The sequence below is a fragment of the Synchiropus splendidus genome, chromosome 9 (assembly GCF_027744825.2).
Source record: "Synchiropus splendidus isolate RoL2022-P1 chromosome 9, RoL_Sspl_1.0, whole genome shotgun sequence".
In the NCBI taxonomy this organism is placed as follows: Eukaryota; Metazoa; Chordata; class Actinopteri; order Syngnathiformes; family Callionymidae; genus Synchiropus; species Synchiropus splendidus.
Window position 1 is genome coordinate 16,427,155 of NC_071342.1, and position 27,796 is coordinate 16,454,950.

At 44.3% G+C, this 27,796-nt stretch overlaps 1 protein-coding gene across 17 annotated transcripts in view; it reads right to left on the reverse strand.

Annotated features, from left to right (window-relative positions):
- The window catches only part of tacc2 (transforming, acidic coiled-coil containing protein 2), a 46,546-nt gene that overhangs the window by 6,166 nt on the left and 12,584 nt on the right, over positions 1 to 27,796 (reverse strand). For 3 of the 17 annotated variants that reach the window (XM_053874434.1, XM_053874435.1, XM_053874433.1), the window contains 12 exons: positions 26,549 to 26,790; positions 18,909 to 19,427; positions 15,547 to 15,747; positions 6,614 to 6,720; positions 4,884 to 6,243; positions 3,881 to 3,938; positions 3,612 to 3,819; positions 3,203 to 3,252; positions 2,907 to 3,016; positions 2,599 to 2,752; positions 2,191 to 2,337; positions 1,890 to 1,982 (listed from right to left, as the gene is read on the reverse strand). In XM_053874434.1, coding sequence (XP_053730409.1) covers positions 1,890 to 1,982; positions 2,191 to 2,337; positions 2,599 to 2,752; positions 2,907 to 3,016; positions 3,203 to 3,252; positions 3,612 to 3,819; positions 3,881 to 3,938; positions 4,884 to 6,243; positions 6,614 to 6,720; positions 15,547 to 15,747; positions 18,909 to 19,427; positions 26,549 to 26,790 — 3,249 coding nt within the window. Of the gene's footprint in view, positions 1 to 1,347; positions 1,408 to 1,889; positions 1,983 to 2,190; positions 2,338 to 2,598; positions 2,753 to 2,906; positions 3,017 to 3,202; positions 3,253 to 3,611; positions 3,820 to 3,880; positions 3,939 to 4,883; positions 6,244 to 6,613; positions 6,721 to 11,358; positions 12,155 to 15,546; positions 15,748 to 15,796; positions 16,073 to 18,908; positions 19,428 to 20,075; positions 23,871 to 26,548; positions 26,791 to 27,796 lie in introns of those variants that run through there. The other 14 variants (XM_053874421.1, XM_053874420.1, XM_053874427.1 and 11 more) reach the window with 11 other exon arrangements.

The following is a 27,796-nucleotide window of genomic DNA, read 5'->3' on the forward strand; positions in this document are numbered from 1 at the left end:
TAATGTCCCTCAAACTTCCATTTGGCTCACTCGTCCAAGAGTCTCCATGGTAGCATGACATCAGTGCTGTATGTTTATGCAACAGCACTGAGATTCACAGTCCAGTACTCTCTCTTTAAAATTGTAAATTGTAATGAGTTGCAGAAAAACAGCTTGGAATAAAAAGTAAACACATCATAATCGTTGGAGAATGACTGACTACAGTCTAGTGACTAGACAAAACAAACTAGTGTAGAAACTACTGGGTGTGTCTTCAGGGCTCCAACTGTGGGAGGTTGGCTGGAAGTTGTTTTTTTTTTTTGGGGGGGGGTAGTTATTGGCTCTGCAAAACAGCACGTAAACATTCGTGTTTGATGAGGGATTTAATTTTGATCAACTTATTACTAGTGATGAGTAGATGAGGTATGAAACAGTACTGCAGAAATAGTGTGCTAATTTAATTTTCAGAGGCCACCAGATGGCGCTTTTGCTTCCAAACATTGTACAGCAGTGACAGTGCCATCTGGTGGCCAGTGTCGTGAAAACCCATCGACCTATCACTACTAACTACAATATAAAATAATCGATGCAGAAAACCAATGCAGGTTAATAGCTCATAACGTTTCCTTCCAGGGAACATTTTTCACTGCATCCATACCAGTTGCACCACATTGTAGAATGTGATGTCACAACGAAAACATCAATGATGACGGAGACAACTTGAGATCTTGGTGACAGAAGGAAAATTTAAGTTAGAAAATGTTGTCTGAGCACTTTATGCAGCAAAGTTCACTCATCACTGGAGCACTTCCTCCCTGATGTTTAAGTTTATATGGATAGATTCAACTGAAATGTGATAAGAATATTGATAACTGCAGATTCAGAACTCGCTCATGGAAACTGAGATTAAAATTAAATTATGTTAATACTCAGTCAGCTCACAATGACAACATAACATTTATATAAGGAATGATAATGGCGATTAAATGTGTGTGTGTATATATATATATATATATATATATATATATATATATATATATATATATATATGCCATAAATACAGAAACAGTAGTGATATTGTTAGTAATAATAAATTGCATTATATGTTATAATAAAAAGCTAATCTGCTGTAGTGATTCTGGAATATCTGAAGCTGGTACAAACCAAATATATTGAATGTATAAAGGGTGCTGTGTATTTTGAATGGATGAAAGGTGAGTTCCAAACTACACTTGGATGAAGCTACAGTGTTCTGCATGAACACAGACATAACATCTGAATTCACTGTGCTGAGATGCAGAGCCAAAATCTATCATAAGGAAGGGATTACTAGGAGGATATTACGGGGTTAGAGTGCGCCACTCTTACTTTGAGTAAAGGTGAACCGTTGATGTTCCATCGCCGAGTGCTGGGTTTCTTTAGACGAGACTGTTGAATAACACGGACATAAGACTCGAACTCATAAACCTGGTCAAGTCTCAACTAACAGATGTTCATCTCAGTTCGGTCGCTGACCTGTGACTCTGGTAAAATAAAGGTTGTGGCGACGCCCTCTTGTGTTAGATGGCGCCGCATGAGCCATCTGACTAGTAAACCTAGAAGGTCCGGTGATGTAACTGGTTGTGATGTTGAGTTTTTCCCTAAGCGTTTTGGGAACATGCATGTTGCCCCACATGCATGGTAAAGGCAGGTAAAGCGCCAGTTTCCTCGAGGGAGACTTGCTGGGTTACGTTTCAGGTGAGAGCTGGGGTGAGGGGGTGTTAGAATACCAGGGCAGCGCGCACACCATGTAGTTAGGCCATGAGGTCATAGCGTTTGGACAGGGATCGGGTGCTGCGAAAACCTCATGCACACACTTTTCCATCGCACACACACACACGCCGCAGGTGCAGGCCATCTCTGCTCAATACCTGGGGGGTTACATTGGAGAGGAAGGGACACTGAGAGATGTTTTTGGCTACTTGCAGAGCCTCTATCCTCAGGGCTGCAAGCACCAGTTCCTCCTGGGCCGCACAGGGAGAGGCGGGGGAGAGGGGGGTGGGGAGTTGCGGCCCAAGATGGAGAGAGCAAAGGAAAAGCAAATATAATTGATTATATAATGAAAAAGCTACCAACAGGGGTGAGAAGTGGAGCATGAAAAGTAAAGCCAAAGACACACAACAAACCAGTGGGATGGTTTAACAAGGGGGTCGGGGGGTCTTGTCAACACACCTGTAGCTTTTGGGCGAACGCTGTGGGGTTGGTCTCAGCGAGGTCAGGCTCCAGGTACTGCACGGGATCCTCACATTCAGACAGCCTGTCTAACAGGGGCATGGCGGGGACAGGTGCGGGGGCCTCCTCGCTGCCCGGGCTAGGGGGCTACAGAGGCGCCAGGGGGAGGGCGGGGAGGAGGGCAGGGTCAGCATAGCAAAGCAAGCGCTGAGTGTGGCAGCTTTGCCAGTTAAATATATGTCACCGCTGGTTATTCAACACCTGTAACAACGGTGTCAGGTTCTGCGCTGCCCTCTTGTGGTTAAACAATGAGGTGACATTCATGACTTAAAATAAAAAGTACATTCAACAATGACAACTGGACACAGAAATGATGGGTGAAGAATGTAATCTCGGCTCGTGACTCACCTGCTCGTCTCTCTCCGTGCTCTGAGTCCGGCTGAGAGACTCAGACTCTCGCTTCCTGCCCTTGTCATTGGCAGCGCCCTCTGGACCGGGCCGGCAACTTAAAATGGGAGACTTCATGCCGGCAGTTATCTGGGCTTCCATTTCCTCAAAACTCCTGATGAAAAAGTATGAATATCGGAAAATGAGATGAAAAAAACTTGACATGACATGACAAGAATAAATAAAATGCAGAAGAAGAAGCTCCTGTTTTATTACAGGTACATGCATAAATCTAAAACTAAATTCAGAGACCAGACAGTGGGTCATACCCGGTACAGGGTGAGGTGGGCTCGGATCCAAGCTGACATGAGTTCTTGGCCAAGGTGTCAGAAACGGAGTCCAAGTTCAAGTACAGCGATGGCTTCTTGGTCGACAGCGGCTGCAAACAAAATGTTTTTGAGAAAGGTTCAAGCCGTTATTCAAATGTTTATATGCGTATGTATGGATGAGCTTGTTGCCGACAATGGCTAATGTTGGCTCGCTTTTTTTCCGTCTGATCTTACTAGATAAGTTTCCGAGTACGTATCACAGTATAGACGACAGAAGTGAATTGGGAAATACTTACAGGCGAAGAGGAGCCGATCTTCTCCATGTACTCGATCTCATAGTCTTGGCCTGAAGCAGAAAGTTAAAACAGATGAGTCACAGGAGGGACCACTCGGACACTGTACAACAGTGTTCAGTGATGGCAGACTGGTACAGAGCGCTCCGCTCTCTGTTGACCCAAATGGAAGAGCCAAAGTGCTTCAGGCAAGAGGTGACAAATCTGAGGGTCAGAGGGGAGGAGAGAACCGAGCTCCGAGCTCTATTATTTTGCCATGGCCCAAAAAAAGTCAATACAAAAATGCTATTTAACTATACATACACAGTCTGACTGGCTTTGTCGTGGATTGTTTACTGTCTTTTGTGTTTGTTCTTCAAAAGACTCAGCGGTCAGGACACAGGTGGTACAAAGAGGCAGCTACATGTCTCACCTGGAGCCTGAAGAGGGAGGCTGTCCTCGTTCACAAAGGACGTGAGGTCAGACGGATGAGGATAGTCCTGCTGATCCGAGTTCACGCCTGTGTCCATGTCGTGCAGGTTGTTCCACTTGTGACCGGTGGAGGAGGCGAGCTTCTCCTCGTCTGTGGCGTGGTCGTCCTGTGGATGGAGGGAAGAGGGGTCATCTGTGGGCAACAGATCCTACAACAGGAAATTAAAGCATCATACAGAGTCCTGTAAGGGAGGAGTTCAGAATTCATACCTGGGTTGGGTCTGACATGGCTGTCTTCTTTGGCGACCGCTTGACTCTGAAAGTGTTACTGGAAAAACAGAAAATACATTTGGATCTCTGCTCATTCTGAACATTTGTCTTTTCGTTGACAACATTTTTTATGAATTCATGTTGACAAGTGAAAATCTAATCTAGTTCCAAAAGATTCTTTGCAATTTCAGTCACAGATCAGTGTTTTATCGCAACATCGATGTGATATTTTCACGAACAGCTACCTAGAATGGACACAGGTGGGCGCACGTTCTACACAAACCATCAGAACTACAGGTATAAGCACGTTTGGCTTGTGCACTGAAAAAAAGCCGCTTTATGCATGCGCTGACATTTACGATTGTATCTTGAGATAGTTTTTATCTAGTAATTATCACGAATTATCACGGGATAAAAAATATCTCGAGATAACTGTTATCTCGGGATAAAAAAAAAAAAACATATGCATGTCACTTCCAGGGCTCCGTAGCTTTGAAATAAATGACTCGATTTTTTTTCATAAAAGTTCTCTGGATCTACAAATAATTGATGTAAGGAGGCATAGGGGATTATTCTAGTCACCTGTCAACAGAATATTAGCAAATGGTTATTTCAATGAAAAGGGTGTTGATAAATACTGTATAGTCAATGAATCAAAAGGTTATAACAGACATTGGTTAAAATAAAAGAAGTCACGAAGAAATTAATGTAATGGCACTGTGGGGTTTAGGTGTTGACATAAATGAGTGAAGTGAGGGATGAATGGGTGACACAGTACTGAGGTTCTGATGTCCCTGTACTTACAAAAAACAACATAGAGAGGACACACCCGTGGACTTCCTAAGACACGTGAGAACACACAGACACAGGTGACAGAGAGACAGACAGGGGCCGCACTGGCAGAGAGATCCCACCCTCCAGCCGCTGGCACTCTATTTATAGTTATGTTTTCCTTCATAAAATCAGATTGAAGACCGATAGGCTCACATCAAGATCAACTTACGATTTAATGGGGGTCTTCTTCTTCTTGGCAGGTTTGTTCTGGTTCTGGTCCTCCAGCTCCCCAACGTTATCGTTGTCGTTTTCGGCATCACCGTCAGCAGAGGACAGTTCAATGGAGGCGGATGCTTTGGGAGGTGAGTTAGCCATTTTGTTTGTGGATTTAAAAGGATCTACCGAGTCGTCAAAGTTATTCGGGTCAAAGCTGTAAGAAGCTCTGGGGAGCTTTGGAGAGTTGGAGATGTTTTTCTTGTTTGAAAAGGGGTTGAAGTTGGGGTCGTCCCACTTGTCGGGTTCAAAGTTATAGGACGCTTTAGGAACAGGGATTTCGTCTTCGTTGCCATTGAGTGATGCTGGTGGGTGGTTGTCTAGCTGCTCGGTCTGGGCTGGCGGAGGCTTCTTCAGCCCCAGTCTTGGCTTCCTGAGAGGCATCTTGGCACCAGGTTTCTTGCCCAATTTCTTGGGCGGAGGAGAAGCCGGGTGTGATGCCTCACTGTTCTCCTCGGAGTAATCAAACTCCAGCCTTACGGACTGTTGCTTGGGCAGGATGGGCTGTTCTTCTGGATTAAATATTGTCTTTTTGGGTGACGGCGGCGGTGTGGAGTGGTGTTGCTCCACCACGGGGAAACTCTCTGTTGGGGGGCACAGTGGCCCTTTACGAGCCAGATCAGGGGAGTTTGCTATTTTACTCCCTCCAGTTTTGAAAGGGTCGATGTTATTGATGTTATCTGGATCCCATTTGTAGGAGGCACAGGGGGGGATGGGGGAGTGGTCTTTGTCTGTCGGAGGGCTTCCCTCCTGACACGGAGGTAAGGATGAGGGAGCAAGACTCTCCTCTGGGCTCGCGTGAGCGGTCTCCTCAGGCAGAGGAGGGGGAGTCACTACACGATTCTTCCGGGTCCTTCGAAGGGTTCCCCCAGGGCTCGGGGTGGCGGACCCTCCCTCTGCCTCCTCTGAGGACTGGCGAAGGTTGGCCCGCTTCTTGACTTCAGGGGTGCTGCTGGCTGAGTTGGGTCGTGACCTCTCTGGATTGGAAACCTGTCTCTGCAGAGGCTTCTTTTTCACAGTAAGCACTTTCTTGGGTCGGCGAAGTGTTCCCGGGGTGCTCTCGGTGCCGACGCTGAAGGACTCGGAGTGTGGACGGAAGCCCCCGGACTTGGATCCATCTACAAGATCCGAGTCATTGAGCTCCCCTCCCTGGAGGCTGAGGGATCGTGTGAGAGTGTGAGAGGATTCTAAAGCAAAAGATTCAAAGTTGTATGTTCCACTGGCTGCGATGGGCCGGTCCTCGTCGAAACAGATGGAGGGAGAACGGCAGGCAGTCGAGCGGTCGGATGCAGGGTCGCTACCAGAGGGGTCAGGGACTGTAAAAGAATATGAGCCAGATAAGTGGATGGATGATGACTATGGTTACAAGTATTAGTAGAAAAAAAAAAGTCTCAAGCTGCAAATCCCCAAGATGTAGATAAGAAAAAATACGAACAGAGGGGAATCCCATGAATCATGTATATGCATCGAAAACAGGCTTATGTTCACAAATAAAAATCAAGATATAGTTGATCTCATCCATTCATTACCTTCTAAAAATCGGCATGTAATTATTTAAAAGGGCGTGAAGGATTTTGACAGCAAGTTCGCTTTTGGTCCACTAGGTGGAGCAAAAGCACCGTATTGAATTTTGTACACTGCTTATTTTATGCAGCAATTTCCGCCCAAAAACAAATCCACTTGTACCTTTTGGTTCAGATGGGAGCTGTTGGGGCGGCGTATCTGAAGGAGAGGCTGCTTTAACTGGGGTGGTGGATTCGGGGGTCTCGAATGCTCCGTCTGAGTCCGAGCTCCTGTGACAGACAGCAGATCAAAAATCAACCATCCTGATGATTATAAATATCTTGAATTATGTACAGCAGCATCACAATATACTAGTATACACAGCGGTCAATTCATTGACATTCCCTTCGACCACCATATATGGAACCGAATTTACCTTAAATGCAACAAATAATAGTAAATCTGTCGAGGAAACCATAACATCAGATGAGAAAAATCTATTACAACATGTGCACTCTTTATTACTGGTCACATGTCTTTCACATCATAATTCAGTCAGACGCTGCAAGCCACCAAGATCCAGAGCAGCTGCTTCTTTGTTCTTGACTATTTTATTGCAATAACATAATGAAAGTACTGAATCTGCGGTGACATGACAACGACACATCTGAGACTGAGCAACCACCACACACACACATATAACGTAATAACCCGCACAACACGATGTCACAATGGAAAAAAACAGGCTGGAAAAAAAAGCCCACAACACTAAAGCTGTGGCTGCAACAACCTCCATCTCATCTCAAAGAGAATCACCTGACCATTATGATTCATGTTGCCATCCCACCTTTCTGCTTCGTCTCACCTCTGCCTGATCATCTTGTCATATCGTGAGCTCCACGAGAGCCGGCGGAGGAACCCCAAATCTGGATCGGAGTCCGGACTGACCGCCCCTCCCAGCAGCGAGTCCCAGCCCCAGCGAGCCCACTGCAGTGGCGACAGCACCTGCCACGCACTCACTGCCATGTCTGCTTTGGGATGAACGCACAGCCTCACGCAGGTCCTCTCTTTTCTCCCGACCAAACCTTTTCAGCACAACTATACCAGCCAACGAACCCAGCCTGGCGAGCTCCACGTTGTGGTCTGTAGTCATGACAATCTGCTTCGACTCCTCCCAGAGTGACGCCAGCCAATCCGAGCGAGCGGATGCTGCGGAAGCCCACCTCTTGGCTGCTGTACACGCTGGAACTTCCTGCATCACGTTCTGCTCCCTCACAGCATCCTTCCCCCTCTCGCCTCAGTCTCTGAGCAGCATATGGATGCTCAACCAAACATGCTGTGCATATTTTAAGGTCTGGAAACCACGAAACCAAATACAACAAACAAATAGAAGAAACAAACTATATTCTTACTGTGAAATTGAGAAGTATCATTGCTACAATTGCATTCAAATTGCGATAAAAGTAGCAACAGCAGCCTGAAGGAAACACATGAGGCACACAAGCTCAAACAAAGACACACATGTTCCAAGATACTATGTATCCACTGAAGCATTGCAAGGTTTACTCCCACCTCGAGGGGGCAATTTGTGACAGACATGTTCGCTGAAAGAAAAAGGGGGGTTGGAGAATCGATAAGCATGTTTGGATACATGGAGCTTCTTCGTTGAAATGGAGATCGGGTCCGTTGTCATCCCCTTCCTGACCTTACAACCCCAAACCATCTGCTCCTTTTGCATACACATCAGACTCCAGGTCCAGGGGCCAAATCCAGGCCACCAAGTCGTTCTATACGGTCCAGGAGATCTATGAGTACACAGTTGAAATCTAAACTAATTTCAAGTGCAGCAAAAACTTAGTGACCAGCAACAAATGGAGATGAGGAACTCCTCAATATTGACGCAGGAAAAAGGAATAATGGAGCCCATTTGTCTTTGAAGAGGAAAACCCGACTGTTACCGACTGTTCAATAAATGTGAATTTTATTGAGTCTGAGAATTCTTCATTAATAGTTGTCCAAGGCGCCGGAGAGATATTCAGGGAGTGACTTTGCTAACCCCTGCTAGGAGTGAGATTAATTTTTTTTTTTTAAATAAATAAATACCTGGCTTAAAGAGGGGAGCTCAGTCAGGAGTCATCACCCTAATCTCAGAGTCCCAGCAGGACATGACTGCTCCCTTCATAGATCCAGCCAGATCAGCTTCCAGGATCAGAGATGAGAAAATGCCTCAGATTAAAGAAATCCCTTTAAGGCTGAAAATCCAATCAGAAAGGAGTAAGTATCTAATAAAATATGAACTTTTCCCAATTGAAGTTTTCTATGAATATCTAAAAATGTTTCATAAACAAATGTACATATATATGACAGCAGAAAAATGTACATATATATATATAAAACCTCAAAAATAAAACACCATCAGGAAAGACAGGCATGACATCGTTGATAAAGAAAAAGATATAACAAAATAAATTGATAAAATACTTAATTCTGTTTAAATGTATTCCACTTAAAATCTCCACATTTATTTCTGTTTATTTTTCATAAATGATCACCTTTTTTACTACAGAATTATGGCACTCCTATAATTTTATCCAAGGAAAACCCCACTCGAGTGTTTAAAGGTAAGGGTACGTATCCATAAACATTGGAGCGCACGCATACTTCATAGAAAACTCTTTTCATTCTTCTATTTACAAAGTGTTAATGCAAGAGAAAGTGTTGAATGCAAGAGAAAGCAATAGATTAACTGCACTATTTTTGGTGTCTTAATTGAAGACATTTTTCATAACTGCTACGTCATCTTTGTTGCCATGGCAACAGCAGGACTGCGAGCGTAACAGGGGAAGCAAAACACTATCTGATGGCCACACTGTTGACATCAGCATTTCTCTTGGAAGTATAAAAGTAGAGTATAAAAGCACATTGTGAATTAAAAACACTAAAATGTTTTGGTTCCTATCATTCACTACAGTGGTTTTTGGACAGCCTCAGTGTCTCATCAATGTTTACTGCTGCCACAGTTGTATATAAAAAGAGGGGACCTAGCTGGAGGCGACAGCCGATGACAGCGAAGATGCCAGTAGCTGGCACTCCCCGTCTCTTGCCTGGAGACTGAAGCTGAGAGACATTTTAAACAGACGGCTCCGCTCACAGCCAGTCTCATTCATGGTCACGGTCTACACAGTTTCCCGGAAAAATTGAGAAAATATAGCTCAACACAGGCCAGACATGTTTAAAAATTCAATTCTCTTTTTAATCGCAAGACCAGTTCAGGCATATTATGAACACACTAAATAGATATGTCTCAGTCCCACTGTTCCTCATACCATAGTAGTTCACACTTACAACAATGGACACTAGATATTACAAAACTCTCATCAGAACTGGAGTAACATCTCAGTTTCTGCACTTTAACTATCAAGATGAAATAGGTCATGAGTTTTTATCTGCTGTTCTACACAGTTTACAATCCACAATGAACTAACCAGACTTGAATAACCAGATACCTTTATATCCAGCACATAACACTGTCTGATATATATAGCCAGATATCAGCTGACAGCACACAAGACAAAGAAACCACTGAGACAGTTGATCTTCGGAGTAATACCCAATCTGCCATAATCTGAGGAACACTGCCAGCATATGGCGTGATAAAGCCTCGAGGCATAGTAGAAGTGAAGCATGGAGGGGGGTCCAAACATCACTTATGGCAATCCTATTGATGAAAGAGCATGTGACATTGTTGGTCAAAGTGAAAAACGTCTGCGAAAGTTTAAGACTATTTTTTAAAAACATAAACATATGAATGCTCGTGGGGGCGCAGGCGGCAGGTGAGGTGAGAGGCAGGAGACACGGTGAACATGTAGCCAGCAGTGCGTCATACAGACGAACAACCATTCATTCATTAAACTCTCATACCGACTGACACTATAAAGTGGGGCTATGGGAGGAAACTGGAGTGCCAAGACAACACTGCAAGTTGCCTCAAGCTGGTTGAAACTATTGACCATTACATTGAGCATAACAATCCACTGCAAAAAAATTATTTAAATAAATAAAAAAAGACTAGTTTCTAGTGAGCAGTCCTTACTTTTTAAACATTTTTTATAAGCACATCATAAATTCTTCTCCTGTGACGTGACAGCCGATATTGAACATGATCGTTTGAAAGATTGGAACTGGTAACTCGCTGCAGTGAACCGTCACCAAGCAGCAGCTAATTTTGGCTAAGACTTGGATGTAAAATGATGTGACAACTCATTCAAGTCGAGGAGGGAACTGGGTAAAAGCCTTATTAATAATAGTTGAGAGGAAAGTGTTGCGCTGCACGGCCTGCCTGCTGATCCAAACCCTTCTCTAACAACCAAATAAGGGGCTGAAACCTGCATCACACTTTAAATGAGTGGGTAAAAGCACATTCTTCCACATCGCCCCCACATCTGTCTGCAGCTGGGTCTGTGATATAAATAAAACAAAGTGGAGCGCCCCATCTCTCCCTCGTCCACTCATCTTCCTGCGCTACCTTGCTCCTCCTCCCAGCGTGTTTCTATTTGAACACAGTCAGCAGCTCCTCTTCCCTCGACCTCCATACGGAACAAAACACCACCAGCCTCCCAGCGGCGCTGACTGGTCTACTTACCTCATTCTAAATCCCACCGGCTGCTCTGAAGCGTCACCATGATTCATACTCACACAGTGGATTCATATATAATCACTAACGTGCATGAGACCGAGCACGTGTTTCCCGCCTCCTCCTTATTTACATGGGATTTTCGACTCTCTGTGGAACGTGACTACCAGACGTTCATGAATAAAACAGCTCTGTGATGCCTTTCAGATGCGCTGTAAATAATGAATCGCATCGAGTCATTCAGTGACTCAATTCCAATTGATTCTTCTTTGCAGTGGAAATGTAAACAACTCACATGTGTTCTTGAGACAGACAGGAGCTCTGTCCTTGCTCCATGGACTCGTTGGCTCCCATCCTGGTCTACCTCTGCCTCCCTCCCCCACCTGTTTTGGGTTTCCTTCCCCTCTCCACATCCACCTGCTCCGGCCGTCTCTCACAGTTACCCCTGAAGAATCTCCGGACTCTGCTGCAGTGCAGGGAAATAGCAAAGCGGCGGTGCTTCACATCCAAAGGAAGCAAGGGATGATTTAGCGCTCCTCACTTAATACCCAGCATCTTCTGCTCTTGTAGAACACAAGCAATCCTTGTCAATCCAAACCAAAGATTAACCGACAAGTCCGAAAAATAAGGCGTGAAAATAGAACAGATTTCATCGAACATGTGGGAATAATCCTGTTTCTTTGCCGTCCAGCGTGTGTGTGTGAGGCACCGAGGCTGTGTTTGGCTGCTCACGCTGCCTCCTCCCCCCCTCCATCCTCTCTCTCCTTTAAAAAGACAAGCAGCTTTTTCTACCTCGACAACACAGGCAAGACGAACAATGGGACCCCCGAAACCATCCAGATAAAAAGATCACTCTCTCTTTGTCAACAGCCGATTGTCCACCATCACTAGCGTCGTCGCACCTCTTCATGACTAGTTATGTACATGTGCAGAAAAAAATTGCAGATTTTGATGCTTTCATAAACAACACCAGATGCCGCTGTCATTGTCCAGCCGGACGTAAACAAAAGAAACTATAGAATATGTGTGTCAGCCAAGTCTGACCCGGTTTCAGTCACAAATACGACACCATATGTAACTGTAGCCTCAGAGGCAGGAACAAGGTGACAATGCACGAGAACAACACAATTCAGAGAACAACGCAACAGATTTCATTCATCCAAAGCAGACAATAAATGTCAGAAAATGAGGGCTCAAATTCGATGCTGCCTCAAGCCTCATTTTATTGAATCTGTAAATTTGTTCTCAGATTTAAGTAGCTGCTCAAAAGTGGATTGACAGATTTCAATACTAGTGTCAAGAAAGGCAGATGATGTGTCGTGGTTCATAATGCTAGCGCCACCATCTGTCCGATCGAACACACTGGTGTCTTTTTTTAAGGTTTACTTCCGTTAGATATGTAGGGTGATAATATTGGGTGGAAATGAGCAGATTTGTTTCACAACAAGGACATGAGCACACACCACGATGAGAGTCTGAAATCCATTTAAAAATCGACTCCCAGACGGTGTCCACACTTCTGAATTACAATTGGCTCGGTGTTGGGCGGCAGTAGGATCTGTGATCTAATTTACTGGCACTTGAATTTAACCTCCAATTGCATCAGAGACTGGAAGTGCGATCATGACACTGTGTCTGACCGTGGCTGACAATACGTCAGTTTCAGACCTGTGGGAATCCCAGAGAGTGTGTCCTGCGGGAGGGAAACAGAGAGGGTGCCGGCTCTTAAAATTGATTGTCGGGGGGAAGAGAGAGAAGACGACACGTGAGATTAAATCTATTGTGCTCGCATGGGAAAGAGAAGGAATGAAGGATCATCACAAAAGAAAACCTATGGCACATCAGGTGACACACGAGATTCAAAATCTCGAGTGAATACAAAAAAACAATTTGAATTTGAAAAAAAAAATCTAAATAAAAAAAATATATTCATTCCGAAAAATGATGTTTTGATGCCCTATTAAGGTTATTAAGGTTGAATCCCAAAAATATATATTTGCATTGCATTTTAAAAGGTTTTCAATACAACGTGAAAATAATTTGATTCAAGTTAGAAATTTAAAGGTTTTTTTTGTTTCAAACTGTATTTACGAATTCCGATTTTTTTTTCAGAACTGCGGTTTGAGGTGCGACGTTCCCAGGCAACATTGTGATGCTGTAAAAACATATGAATACGTGGATTAGTAATGCGGATGTCGGAGAAAAAGTGCAGATACAACACACTGCTCCAATCTACATGCTATTTACCCGCCATCAAATACGAGTAAAGAAGTAAATACTGCCACGCTGTACGAGTCTGTGATCACATTTCAAATGTCCAATTTCCTCCGAAGACATTGAATGCAACGTCACAAGTGGTTCAGCATTAGTCGGAGCCCATCCGAAAAAAAACATCTTTATATTATTAACTTAAATCAAATTCTTGATTTTCATGCTGTATTGGAAACTTTCTAAAATACTATGTAAATCTTTTTTGTATTCCAACCATAATTACAGGGCATTAAAACATAATTTTTCAGAATAAATGTTTTACTTTTTTTTTTTTAATTCAATTTGGGTTTTTTTTGGATTCAAATCACGATGGCAGATATATCCGTCCATACACCTGCTGTGTGAGTCTCAACACAGACTCACATCTGATCCATGCTAAACCGAGGGGTTCAGTAATGGATGTTCCAGAAGATGCTGACCTCAATGGAGTCCAGTATGGACGATATAGTCGATATATAAAAGCCTACAGGGACTTACAAAACCAAATCCTGTTAATGACAACTTTCAGAACAGCCCCTGATGCTAGTATTGATCCGAATATGGACCCTACATTTCACTAACGCACAAGAGAAGCAGCAAAATACTACTGGTTGTCACACACAATGTCATCGGAGGAGGAGAGAAATAAAATATTCACCATCTCGCGTCGCGTGAAACACCATCGTGAGAGCGTTTTCTAAAAGATTCATTGAAGCACCACACAAATTAAGGTCAGTACTCACTGTGGTGCTTTCCAACAGTGAATGGGGTGACTACAATTGATTTGAAATTCGGCTCAATGCGGGAGTCACGATTTTGAACTCAACACTCCCTAAAGTTCAGACTAAGACTTGACTATTTCGTGTCCATATCGGACGATAATCCGATAATGGCCAATAATCGGAACAGACAAACAAACTACTACTTCACTCATCTTTGCATTCAATTCGGCTGGAACAGACATTCACAGCACAAACAGCATTTTTGTTGACAAAGATTTGAGTTTGGCTCCAAATGAAACTGAAAATGATGATGTCGTGATGCTAATTTCATCAAGCTAATTTCACATGGTTTTATGAAAAAACACAGCATCAAATCAATAAAAAGCTTCCACGATTCAAGACAACTCAAAGCCAAAAGGAAGTCCTGACAGGGAATCAAACCCCAGAGGTGACAGCACAGAGTAAGGTTGGTAAGATCCTAAAACAATCGTGAATATCTTAAATCCAGATTACAGCAGTAAAACATTGTAATGTAAGTCAACGTCTCCTGAAAACTTCATTTAATGACGGTCAGAACTTTGTTGTAACAGAGGCAGATAAACACATAACAAAAACACCCAAGAACTGAAAAATCATTTTGGTCGTGTTTAAGCAACCATACAACTGAGAGGGATTCCTGGCTTTAGATCAGTGACAGATGCTGATCCAAAGCACCTCGCCTGCTGTTGCGAACTATCCTGCAGCCTGCAGGCTTTTATAGGTCAAAAGAGAGCAGCGTTGCTCCTTTACAACCATTGCTTGAACATTTGATCTCTGATTTAGTCTGCTGCGTAAAATCCAGGACCCATATTCTGCCATTTTTCATCGACTATTTCTCAGTACTAGCTACTTCGTCGCTTTTAATTTTAAAAAAATGATATCCACACTGTCACTGTGGGGAGATGAATGGTGAAAGCGCCCTCTGCTGGATGAAGGTGTCATGACATCAGCCAAGTGGCTGAGTCATTCCTTCACATTAAGTTGTCAGTAAAATTAATAGCGATGACACTTAACTCCGAAGGACAAATTAAACTCTTTAATTCAGTGATTTCTTTACTTTGTTGTGCATAATTAAAGTGATTCATTTCAAGCACATGTTTCATGAAAGATCTTTGAAAATGAAGATGAGTCAGATTCAGATCCCCAACAACCCAAAGTGTTTCACTACCAGATCAATCTGCAAGTGAAAACCACGACTTTAATAGTGACAAAGCCAATGGAAATGGAATCATTCAGGTTTCGGTTTTGCCTAACACTTGTGCGTGTGCAAGTCACTTAAGGTATTTGGCTGCACCAGATGTCAGTGTTTGGACTTAAAAAGGATAAAGACCATGATGACTTGGAGGCTAAAGAGACTAGTGTCACAACTGAGCAAATCTACCGTGGGTTCTTAAAACAAATGACCGCAACTGGGTTAAGCACACGAGCGAAAACAGCGGCGACATGGCAGCGACAGGTTGACGTGCTCCTACCTTATAAGGGGCTGTTGGGATTCACAGGCATGGACAGGGGGGTCACTCAGGTGGGCAGGTGGTGAAGGAGGACAGGCGGGATCAGGGTGGTGGGGGGCTGCAGAAAGCTCTCGGAGAATCGCAGGGGGCGGTGTGGAAGGAGGTGTGGGGAACTCTGAAGAGCGGAGGGGGGCAGGCGGAGGGTGTTCAGAGAGGGAGGGCCTGCAGGGGAGGAAGGACTAGCATCAGCAGGAACACTCCAGACACATACCTGCAGTCAGAAAAGTCACTCTCCTCAATCACTGCCCCGAAACCCAACAATGACTTAAAGAACGACAGACTGGCTCCAACCATCCTAAAAACCATCGAGGCGAAACACCAGAAACAAAAGATGGAACGCCTGTGTTCACTCCTCTTCCATGACGGTCCATGTTTCCCTGCTCAGCCAGACTTACTTTGTCTTCCAGTCTCTGTCATCAGCGGCCACCTGCAGGAGCGGATTTGGCCGCCGCCCAGGAACCGTCTTATCAGAAGTGCTTGGCTTTCTAATCTGACAGGCGAACGCGACGGACGCCCATGCAGCTGTTCCCCCGCTCGCCTCCTGTTTGGCTCTAAAAATATTCCAGTCTGACTTCTGTTCTTCCCTGAACATCTCCATCCACTACAACTGAACAGCCAGAATTCCGTTCAGCTTGTTTCGGAACGCTGCTCCGGCCGCCCAATAAAACCAAAACTAAATAACATATAATGAGTTGTGTTCGTGAGGGGAACCAAAATTGGCTGGCGCCAGTCATTAAATAAATTGAGCCAATGCACGTTTGCTCACTGATACGTCTTACTTCCTCGGCACAAATGAAAACAGTAGACAAGTTTACAGGCTCTAGAATCCGACCAACCAGGTCCACAGCTGCATCACATAACCTCCGTTTTCCATCAGCTTCATTTCATCTCCCTTTAAAAACACCTTGGAATGGTGCACCCACACTTTCCAGCGAGCCTCATTACAGCCCACCAGAAACAGCTGGACCAGCAAAACAATGTCAAACACAGAGCAGTAAAATAAACTGAAGGTTTTCGAGAACATGCCGTCATCGCTTCTGTCCTGCAGCCAACTGCCTTCTCACACATTTGTCATTAAAAACACCAGCGCATATCGTCACCACTCGACTATCAATCGCTTCTTTATCCACAGATTCAGATGCTTTTTTTTTATAGCGCTAGGGCCGACCCTGCTTGCTGGGCTGGGTTATGTGAAAGATAGATCGCCATGGCAACCATCTATTTACAGTTCTTTGTGGGTTCCTGCTCACTTCTTTTGTACACTGTAGTCAGTGGAAAAATACTTCTTGAGGTTGACAACACAGCAGAAAAGTCCTCTGATTAAATTATATTGCAAGTCTGAATTAAATAAAATTTAAAAGAATGGCCTGTTTGGTGCTTGTCTGTGGACAATGACAAGAATCATTCAAAGGAATAGCAAGGGTTAAAAAAAACTTATATTAATTGACAATATTTTTATATGGAAAGTTGGGCCAAAATGACATTAACGTACATGTATGTTTGTGTCAGATTACATGATTTTCACAGCCCTTTTCAGAGCAGATTACAAGTCATAATAGTAAGTCTTGTGTATCATTACCAAGTATGGCTTCTGTTGAATGCATTTGCTCCAATGCCCAGTATAAAAAAAGAGAAAAACAGGGGGGAAACATTCATGAGAGAAGAAGAAGAACGCGCTGGTTTTGGTATTTTTCACATGTGCACCAGTACTGCTTCTTCAGGGAAACTTCGCTTGTTCATGGGATGTTTTCTTTATCGCCAAACAAGAATGACGTGAGCAGCTTCAATCACGCTCCCCTTGCACAAACTTGCAACATTGCTTTTCTCTCTACACTGTCATTGAAATGTTTTCCTTCATGTTGTTTCCTGCCTGCCTTCATCTTCCCATCTGTTGAGCTCACCAGAGTGTGATCAGCTGCACTGGTTACTTACAGTCCATATGCTGCATAAACCTGGACCTACTGAACAACAGAAAAAGTTTCTATTCAACTCACCTGGATTTCAGCAGTTAGAGGCATCCATTATCGCATTAAATGGCTTCTGTTTCTTCACGTCTGAGTCTTAATAATAGTCCTTTACCGTCCACTCTTCCTCTCCCTCTGACTGACCCGTGCAGGCGCAGCCACCACTGAGCACATGCTGAAGTGTTTCTCTGAACTGTTTTTTCCACCCAGTCTCATCGGCGCGAGTAGTGAGACAGAGGGCACGTCCAAATTCCTCCCACTACAAGCTTCAGTTCACAAAAGAACACAGACTGAGCGGAGCTGACAGCTAGGACGGCCTCAGAGGGGCGGGGGTGGGGGTGGGGGGGGACATATGTACACACACACACACACCCACACACGCACAGTAATTCCTCTGCTGAGAGCAGTCAGATCACTGGATCTTATGTCAGAACTGGAGTAACTTTATCCCTTGTTGAAATGTGTAGTAGCGTTCATTCACACACGTCTTTTCAGCTTCAGGGAAACCTTCTTGTCCAGAGCAGGAGAGACAGACAGGCTCTGACTGACAAGCAACAAGTGGCAGGTCAGAAAACCACCAGCTGACAGCAGCAGCGATGGAGGAAGAGTGACAGTTCATGACTGGGAGAGGTGCAACTGCCAGAGAGGCTCCATCTCACAGCTTTAATTACCTGCTTCCTTCTGGGCTTGTCTGGAAAATAACTCGAAAAGTTCTGAATGGATTCGAATAAAAGTTTCAGGAAGTGTTGAAAATGGGACAAGGAGTAGACGATCACATTTTTGGAGGCGTTCCATTCAGGGTACATTTTGTTTCTGAGTGATGCTGCTATCACGTCACATCAGTTTGGTAATGGCTAAAAAAAATAATACATTAATAAACAACAGTTCAAAACTAAACAAAATCATCAACTTTCATGACACTGTGGTGATGTTATTGTTCATGCCTCATGTGACAGTTTGGGGTGACAAGATCGCTTTGTATATTTGTATATTTCTTTAATAAAACAAATATTATGTTTTAAGAAATTTAGCTTGAACTCCAAAATATTGATTTGTTTTTTATTTTTAGGGCATCAGTTGTATTTTGCAGATGTTTTTTTAATATTCTTCTCTTCGCTGATATATTAAAATGAATTATGAAAAAGTTAAATAAATGTAAACTGTGAAAATAAAATGTAAAAACAAAACATGCAAAAAATCTAAAAATAAATAATTGTCACATTAATTTGTAAATCTAATTGAAATCAAATTATGTTATTTTCCACCAACATTCATTCTTATATTCTGTGGTGGTTTTTGAACATTAACATCATAAAAAGTCTTGATCACATTGGTACTATATATCATATCATCACTCACCCAGAATCCTGAAACTCCTCGACTGGAGCTTGGACTATATCAATTGCAGCAGATTCCTCAGCTGCTGGTTCAACAGTCTCCTCAAGGGCAGGTTTTTGTTCCTCTGGCTCTTCGCAGAGGTTCTCTTCTCCTTGGAGCTCAACCGGCTGCTTTATCTCCACCAGCGGCTCTTCTTCCTCAGCCTTTGATTCACCCAGCTCCACTTGCTCCTCTTTCACTTCCTCACTGCCTTTGACTGTCTCCGGTAACTGAATTGGCTCCTTGGAAATCCTGGTCAAGACTTCCTCTGATGCCTTGGCCACCACTGGAAGCTCAGCCTGTGGTTTCAGAAGGTCTTCAGTTGGTTTTATGGCTTCAGGACTAACCACTGATGTCTTCTCCAAATCTAGAGTTAGGGCTTTTGTTTTGACCTCTGTTGCTTCCACAGATGCTGTGATCTTGTCCTGTCTCTGAGGAGCAACTGTTTCTTCAGTTGGCGTTAGAAACTCCTGTTTAGGAGACTCCAGAGATGGGAGGGGTCTGAGAAAACAATACAAGAGGAGAGGGGGGAGGGAAAGTTACTTTACAGCACATGGACGAGGAATGGACGACAAATGCGCAGAAAGGTACAGAAGCATGTGTCGCTGCGAGCATGTGGGGAAGTTCGGTGAGTGTGTGGTGAGAAAGGGGTCCATTCTTGCCTGGAGAGAAGAGACGATGTCACAGCTGATGTCATCTTTTAAACATAAAGGGCTCCAGTTATACAGAGAGTAGCGCTGTGTTGAATTCCTCATCCATATTCATTGTTACACAGCAGAATGCAAGTAGAGGTCAAGCTAGTTTTCAACATAAAACTGCAGCATCAGAGAAATTTTAATACATTATATTATTATATTTTTATTATGATACAATCTCAATTAAAACATAGACATGGAATCCACATATTCACCCCACCACTCGGTCTAACAATGCAGCTGAAAGGTATATTTTCATTTGCTTTTTTAAAGCTTGTACATTTTGTTTTGGTGTAGTTAAAATCACATCCATCAACCAGTGCGGTTTAATCCCAATAGACTCAGTAGAAATGTGAGAATCCAGTGTAAATCATCTTTGGATTTTCAAGCTGACAATTTCCAACATGAGGAAAACACCATACTATTCGTCACACACCCATGCGATTGTGTTTACCTGGTTGTCCTCCCTGTCCACTGTGACTTCAAGGCATCGTCCTTAAGGGAACGTGTCTCACTGTCTGAGGTCGCTGGTTCGCGATCAGGACTCTTTAACTCTTCTGAAACCTCTGCTTTCCCAGACAACGGAGGTGGCCCACACCAGGTTGTTTCTAATGCCCTTAGCTTGCCGTCCACCTCAGATCCAGTACCACCTGCTGATTCACGGATTTCACCACTGCCATCTATATTAGTGTTTTCTGGTGCTTTCAGTGTGGTGACTTCTGACTCCTCCTCTAGACTCCAGACTCTATGATTTCCTCTTGTGTCACTGTTTAGTGTTTTGACATGACTCCGATCCGCCCTGAGGTTGTTCGCTTTCTCTTCGTTCCAAGCCGTTATTGTCCTCCCTTCAATAACAGGATCCTTTATGGGAGGCTCCATAAATGAGCTGCTTTCAGCGGATAAAGTTTCATTGAAGTCTTGCCGTTCTGAATCCTCACATACTGTTTTATAAGATTGGCGCCCTTCAGCTTCACCGCTCGGGTTGTTTGATGTGTTTCCATGGAGCTGGCTTGAACTTGACGGGTCTCTGTTATGAAGGTCACGGCTACCTGTGCTGACCTTTTCTCCTTCTGAAGTCTCATACTCCTGTGATACAGACAGAACAGAGGCTGCAGTGTTACTGAAGTCCTCTGGCTGGTCTTGACATGCAGGCGACAGATCGCTCATCTGCAGGCCATCTGAATCGCTCAGAAACTTTAAATCTTGATCTGATACACACCTCCCTGACTTCTCATCCACCTGGGGGTGAATCTCACTTACAGTCACCATCTCACAGTCTGGGACCCCTTCGTTCTTAGTGATACTTTCCTGTCCAATACTATCATCAATAGGCTTCACTTCCACTGTCTCCAAGTCAGTGCTATCAACCATAAAGCAAGACTCTTCATCTGGTAACTTGGATACTTGCTGCTCCGCACTTGTTGGTGTTGATTCATCCGACATCTTCTCAGGGGGACTGGGCTCTGCTCCCAGGTGGCCCTGTGGGTTTTCCTCTCTCCCAACCATCAATGCTGCAGTCTTTTCCAGAGATAAATTGGAAGACTCAGCTTCCACAGATGTACTACTACATACTGCTGATTCAACACCTTGTGTGTCATCACCATGAGCTGGCACTGAGCCTCCAGTTTCCTCAACATCCTTTTCACCAGACTCATAACTCTCTCGTGCGCCTGCCTGTCCCTTCTCTGCTGCGCTGCTGACGTCTGTTTCCTTTTGATCATTGCTTGTTTGTTTCTTTGTCACCTGATCTTTTCCATTACGATGAGAACTGCTGAATAGTTGGCTGGCATCAGTGGCATCATCCTCAGTGGACATATTCTGAAACACACGTTCACCACCACCGGGGCAAGATGGCTTTGCAGCACCAAACAAATGGTCCAACCCATCGCTTCTCAGTGCAGGCACCACCTCGAGGGGTTCATTCCCAAGACCTTCCTTTTCTGAAGTGATAATCTCAGAGGGAGAATAATCTATTTCCACTGGCGCTGCAGTATTGTATCTCTCCTCCGTGGTTAGCACGCCTTTATGAGGTGCCATTATCCCCAAATTCCTGTCGCAGTCGGCACTTTGCCGACCCCCCTGCTCAGGCACGGCGATATCACAGTCACTAATTACTTCTCTGTGACTCAACATTGGGCCAGGGGGCCGCAGCGTGAGCCTATTATTACCGGCAGAATGTTTACTGATAGAAACTGGTTGGTCGGTGGAAGCAGCTGAGTCATCCGCCGTCCGATTAGCTGCGTCATTAGCTGGCTTAGGAAGAACTGACGGAGAGGATAATTCGGTGGAAGGCGGATGAGTTGTGCTGGAGGTCTCTGTCTGGGAAGAGGCTCCACGTTCTGGGACAGAGACGTCGCTCACAGGAGACAGAGGGGCAGCATTTTGGAGGGAACCTGGGGGTTTACTCAGGTTGCACTGCTGCACTGAGGTGTCGCACATCACCTCTCCTGTCTCTTGAACTTCTGGCTTTGCCATGGCACGTCCTAATGCAACTTCGCCCTCTTGAGTTGTGAGGCCCTCCTCATGTTTTGTGGTTTCAAAGTTCAAAGATTTTTCTGTTTCAGTCTGACCCCAGCATGTATCATCCATCAATTGCACACCAGAAACGCCTTTTGCCGAAGGCTCACTGGCGGAACTCTGACTGTGTTGATTCTCCTCTTTGCCTCCATTGATAACATCATCTGGCTTTACTTCCTGGATCTCATTCAAGCTCGGTATTGCTTCTTCCGTAGGAGCTGTGTTCACGCTCCTTTGCCCAAATCGCAGGTAGTCCTTGAAGATAAAACTGGCCTCCAACACAGGATGGTGCAAACTTTCATGGACAGTTAACGGAGGCAGAGAGCAATAGCCCAAAGCAGTTGCCGACATTTTGCTTGGACCCTTGTCTTGTTTCACTGAGTCAGCGAAGTGCACTCTGACGTTGCCCTTACTTCCGTCGCGTGCATGCATACAGGACTTAGAGTGAATATTGCTGTTCAAGCTCTGACCTGAATCCTGAATCTCAGCCGCTTTGTTCTCTGTCGAGCAACTTTCAGGCTCGAGCTGCTGAATTGCGGTCGCTTGTTGACCAGTTGAAATAAGCAGGGAAGTTGTCGACACTTGAGACGAAGATGAAAATGCTTCACTGTCGTTCGTCCTGGTCTCTGCTGTCAGTCGATTTTCCAAACTTTGTCCTGGAGAAGAGGCTTCCACTGTTATCTGATTCAGATCCGATCCATCCTTTTCACATGTATTGCTCTGATCATCCTTCAGAAAGAGGGGAGAAATCCCTTCACTGGGCCGCTCCTGGCTGTCCTGCTCGGTGCAGACGGAGCCTGTGATCGACTCGGTCCAGCCCAGTGGCTTCAGCTGTGACTCGGCAACATCGGTGGGTGGACACATCCCAGCTGATGAAACCCCACTAGCAAACCCTCCTGGCTGAAAGGCTGTACTGTGCTGTGTTTCTCTCTCTCCCACCTCCTCTCCTCTGTCATCCTCCGCTCCTTTCAATCCTGCAGCGCTGTGATCGGGACATTTACGATCAACCAGGACGAGGGACGAATCAATATCCACATGATGAAGCTCCTTTTCTCTCTCTCCCTCTTCGGTGTGAGAGCTCTCTGCCTCCTTGACTCCTCTGAAATCAACCTCTGCCAAGTTTTGCGGCATTTCTCTGTCGCGGCTTCTCTCATCCAGTCCCTCTGTGGCGGAGCTCACTCCCGGTGTGATGCTGAGCGCAGCCTGAGCAGGATGCCGGATTACTTCTCTCTCTTCGTGGCCGGAACACTTTTCTTCTGGATATGACCCTCCTGTAGTTTTCTCACTGGCTTTTATAGCCACTCGTGATTCACGACTCACACTTTCTCCCTCGCATTTTATCAGTTCTGGAACCGTGGGTGTTGTCAGTGGCAACGCAGGAACAACCGCCAAAGCCTCTTTCAAATCTCTCTCTGCACTGCCCTCTCCCACACTCTGAGGTTCGAGAGTCACAGCATCCCTTACTGCGTGGAGATCTGATCTTTTATTGGGGAAAGCTGCCGGATCGATGGCGGGAGTTTGGACAGATGTCACGTCCGTGTTGTGGCCGCTGACGACATCTACAGTAGGATCCAGTTTCTGTTTTGGGCACTGAGGAGTGTGACACGCTTGGTTGTGGGTATCAGACTGATGAGCCCAAGACAGCGTGGTCAAGTCGGTAAGATGATCAGGGTCATGCACAAACGGTGGTGGGGGAGTGGAGATGATGGTTTCCCCAGGCGACTGCTGGTAACTAAAGTCATCATCAGTCTGTTCCTCGCAGTTCGCTGACGGATGGTCAGTCTTTGACTCTCGTTCTGAAGATGCACCGACTTGTACGAGCTTTTCGTCAGACGCCTCTTCAAACTTATTTTCAGGTTCAACCACTTTTTGCTCAGTCTTCTTCTTTTTCTTCGGTTTCTTCTTCTTCAGCTTTTTGTCCAGCTTGTCCAGCTTCTCACTTGAAAACATAGCGTCTGACTTTGACTCACAGGCCTCAGTGTTTGGGTCATCCGCAGCGCCGCTTTTGGTTTTCCCATCGGACAAAAGTGCGACACTTGGACGATCATTTTGATTTGTCGTCTCCTCACTGTCCACATGTCCAAATCCTGCTATCACAGCTTCCAACTCTGCTTCCGCCTCCCTAAACTCACATCCCTCATCCTTCGGGATTGTTACCCTAGCTTGTTCCCGGGGAAGGGTTTGAGTCTGGTCCTTCTTCCCTGCCTCATCCTGAGTCTGTTCCTTAACCACACCGCTCTGAGTCCCCAGAATATAATCCCTAAAACTAAACACAACTGCATCCTTCTGACTGGCCTCACTCTTTCCTCTCGTGTTATGATGGGCTCCATCACAAAATGTTGGCTGTTGTAACACTGACCCATTGTTCTTTGTTTTTATTCCTTCTCTTTTCTTCTCGTCCTGACCTGCTTTAGTTTTGGTGCTCAGACCCTCTTGGGGGTTCTCTAAGCCCAGGGAGGCCATTTGTTCCTCACATTCCTGGAAGGCTTTCTGTAGCTCCTGGTCGAGCTGCTCAGACGGGGGAGGGGTCAGTGGTCTGCCAGGGGAATAAGGTGCGGCAGCAGGGCGAGGCGCCGGCTGGGCATTCGTGAAAAGTGTGTCGGGGTCGAGAGGCCTGAGATGAGGGTAGGGTGACAGAGTTTAGAGTCTTGGCTGGCAGCGGGACAGATGGTCATGCACTGGCACTGAGCTGCGGTTAGGTCCACACCTCCTCAAACTCCAGCTGTTCTCATATCAGTACTGCCAATTCAAACATGCACACCAGTTTGTGTTTACTTGCAAATAAAAAAAAAGTCTCCACAGCATTATCCACAGCAGGAAATGAAGTCCCTGTCTGTGTTGTTGAAATTGCCATGGCAACCGACGCTTGCATGGAATTTCAGGAGATTAATGTTACTCATTCATCATGCTGTTTACATTTGTTTATAAAGAAATTACTGCTCAACTCCAAATAAAGACGCTTCTCAAACAATCCACTGAGAGCAGAGAAATTATTTACAGCCAGTATGTTGTCTATTTTTATCATTCCATCATGTTGTATGAGTGTGACTCACGTGTATTAGTGATCTTTGGTTTGGTAGATTAGACTCATCTGAACACTAATATTTGGAAAACCTACACAATGTGAAATCATTCAGCCAGTGTTCACCTCAAAAATGAATCAAAACAACTCGGTTAATTTTCCAAGCATGAACAAGCGCCACTTCATTGCCAGCAAGGTGAGGCTGTCAATCCGTGCACACTGCAGACACTCTCCATCACTTGCAGTCACTCGGTCTGATCGGTACCTTGTATCTATAGCAACCATCGGCCCACTGACTTCCATGTGATGCTGCAAACCCACCAGTAGGGGGTTCACCAGTTCATATTTCTTCTCCCCTGTGCTACTGTCAGGTCTGTAGACGGAATGTTCACAACAGTAGCTGAAGCTTTGATATGTGGGATTATTGATGATGATTATGAATTCAGTCTTCTTGAGAGCTTATGTTTTCTCAAACACTTTTGAAAGAAACTGTGACATATTTGACCCAGAACTGTAGGATTAAGCAGGAATACGGCTTCAATTGATTGAAGCATTCTACTGTGTCATTTATTTCAGATAATTTCCCATTTTCATGCTTTTATTTTAATATTACAACCATTTTATCACAGTAACAGATCCTGTTATTACCCAGAGAGTTTGAAAACCAAGAGTAAATAAACACGTTAAATGCATTTCTCAGACATTCTGATTAAATTGAAGCCCATGTTAAAAACAAAAATACTAAATACATATTCCCACCAAACATTCTTGTGCATATGTAATTCCAAGATACACCATTCAGCACATATTTGAAGAATTTTACGGTGTATTAACAGCATAGAAAGGAAAATTATTTCCAATAAACCTCACGGCACTAAGTCGAATGAAAGACAAGCATCATATATTTAAATTAAAATGTGGTGCAATTTGAAACATTGCCCTTATGTGAACTGGAAGTACATTTTAAATGTAGTTGGACAATTTTTAACTTGAAAATATTAAGCCTACTCAAACGCAACACACAACCCTAAACCCTGTGAATCTTATTTTATCTTATTTTATTTTATTTTTATACTCTTAACTGAGTGCTGGGAGTACTGCAATTTCATTTATACTGAATGTCTTGCATTTAGTATTCATGACAATAAAGTTGACTTTGACTAATAGCTATTGAATTCCAAAGAGTGAACCTTTTTTGACAGTTAAATGCAAAAAAATAACTTTTTACAGTAATTTTCATGTAAATAACAGCTGATTTAAAATGCTAATAAGCTAAACCGCTAAGCCGCTTAACGCTAACATGAACTATCTGGTTTTGTTTCTCTCTTTTCACTGGCAGGGCTAACTTTGCTAGGTCAGCAGTTGTTCTTGCACAGCATCGGACTCACCCCAGAGTTGACTCCCAGAGGTTAAAATCACTGCCGAAGTCTAAACTGGGCAGGAGATCGTGAGGAAACTCCAGCTCCTCCCTGTCATCCTCTTTGGCGGCGCCTCCACTCTCCTCCACGCCGGTCAGCACTGGGACTTCTGGGAACACAGGCAGCGACTGCAGACTCAGCTGGCTGGAGGTGACTTCTGTCAGCAGCGTTCTCTCCTCTCTCCTGGATAAGCTCTCGGAGACAGACCCGGCCTGTGAGGGGACCAACCACAGCGCGGTGAGTCTCAGGTGTGCGGCGCGGAATATCACACGAGTGTGTGCTTCAAACATGACAGAACATGCAGGAGGACAACACAGATCCGCCAACGGATCCACAGTGACTAAGCAAATAGCTCCACCCAAATGACTGAACCATAACATGAGACCTTCCATTCATCACCCGACTTCACAGCCGCAGTTAGTCGGCTGATTCACTCCCAGCTGTCACTTCAACTTACTGATCATAGTGTTGCAGCCAACATGGCACATGTTAACTCATTGATTCTGGTCCTGAAAGCTCTTCAGCACAGCACCAACCCAAGATCAGTGGTATTTTGGCCCGTTACGCTAAAGCATTCAAGTACTTTTTGTTGATATACTTCAACCTAATTTGACTTTGTCTGGTGGAATCAAGATGTTCTTGTTTGATGTTCAACTTCAGTCAAGTTCCATGGAACATAAGGACAGCGTCAACAACTTCCAGAGATCTGAATAAATGTCACACATACAGCTAAGCTTCCTCCAGGAGTAAATACGCGCTCAGGTTTGCTGTTAATGACCATGACTCCTCATCTCTGGTGCCTAGAAACCTCCTGACCAAACCCAAACAGACCTTTTCCTTAATTTAAGACCACATTCTTGAAAAGAAAAACGAAAAAAAAAAAAAAATTAACTCATGTATTTCCTCCTTCAGTACAACATTAACAAAGTTACACATTAATTTGTACAATACAGTAGAGTCTGTTCCTTTAATGCTCAATATAAATATGATATAAAGGTACTTGCTTGTAGTATTTTCTTTTTTAAATAACTATTTATTTTGTGGGACAAAAAATGACTGAATGTTAAAAAGAGCATCACCCATGAAAAGAATCAGATTTAAAAAGGGAATTAAAGACCTAAAGTAACTGAGCTTCTACTAAGAAATTAAAAAGTTATGAACTATACATGCAAACATCTTCTTGTTTCTGCCGGATAAATACAGACAAAGGGCCACACT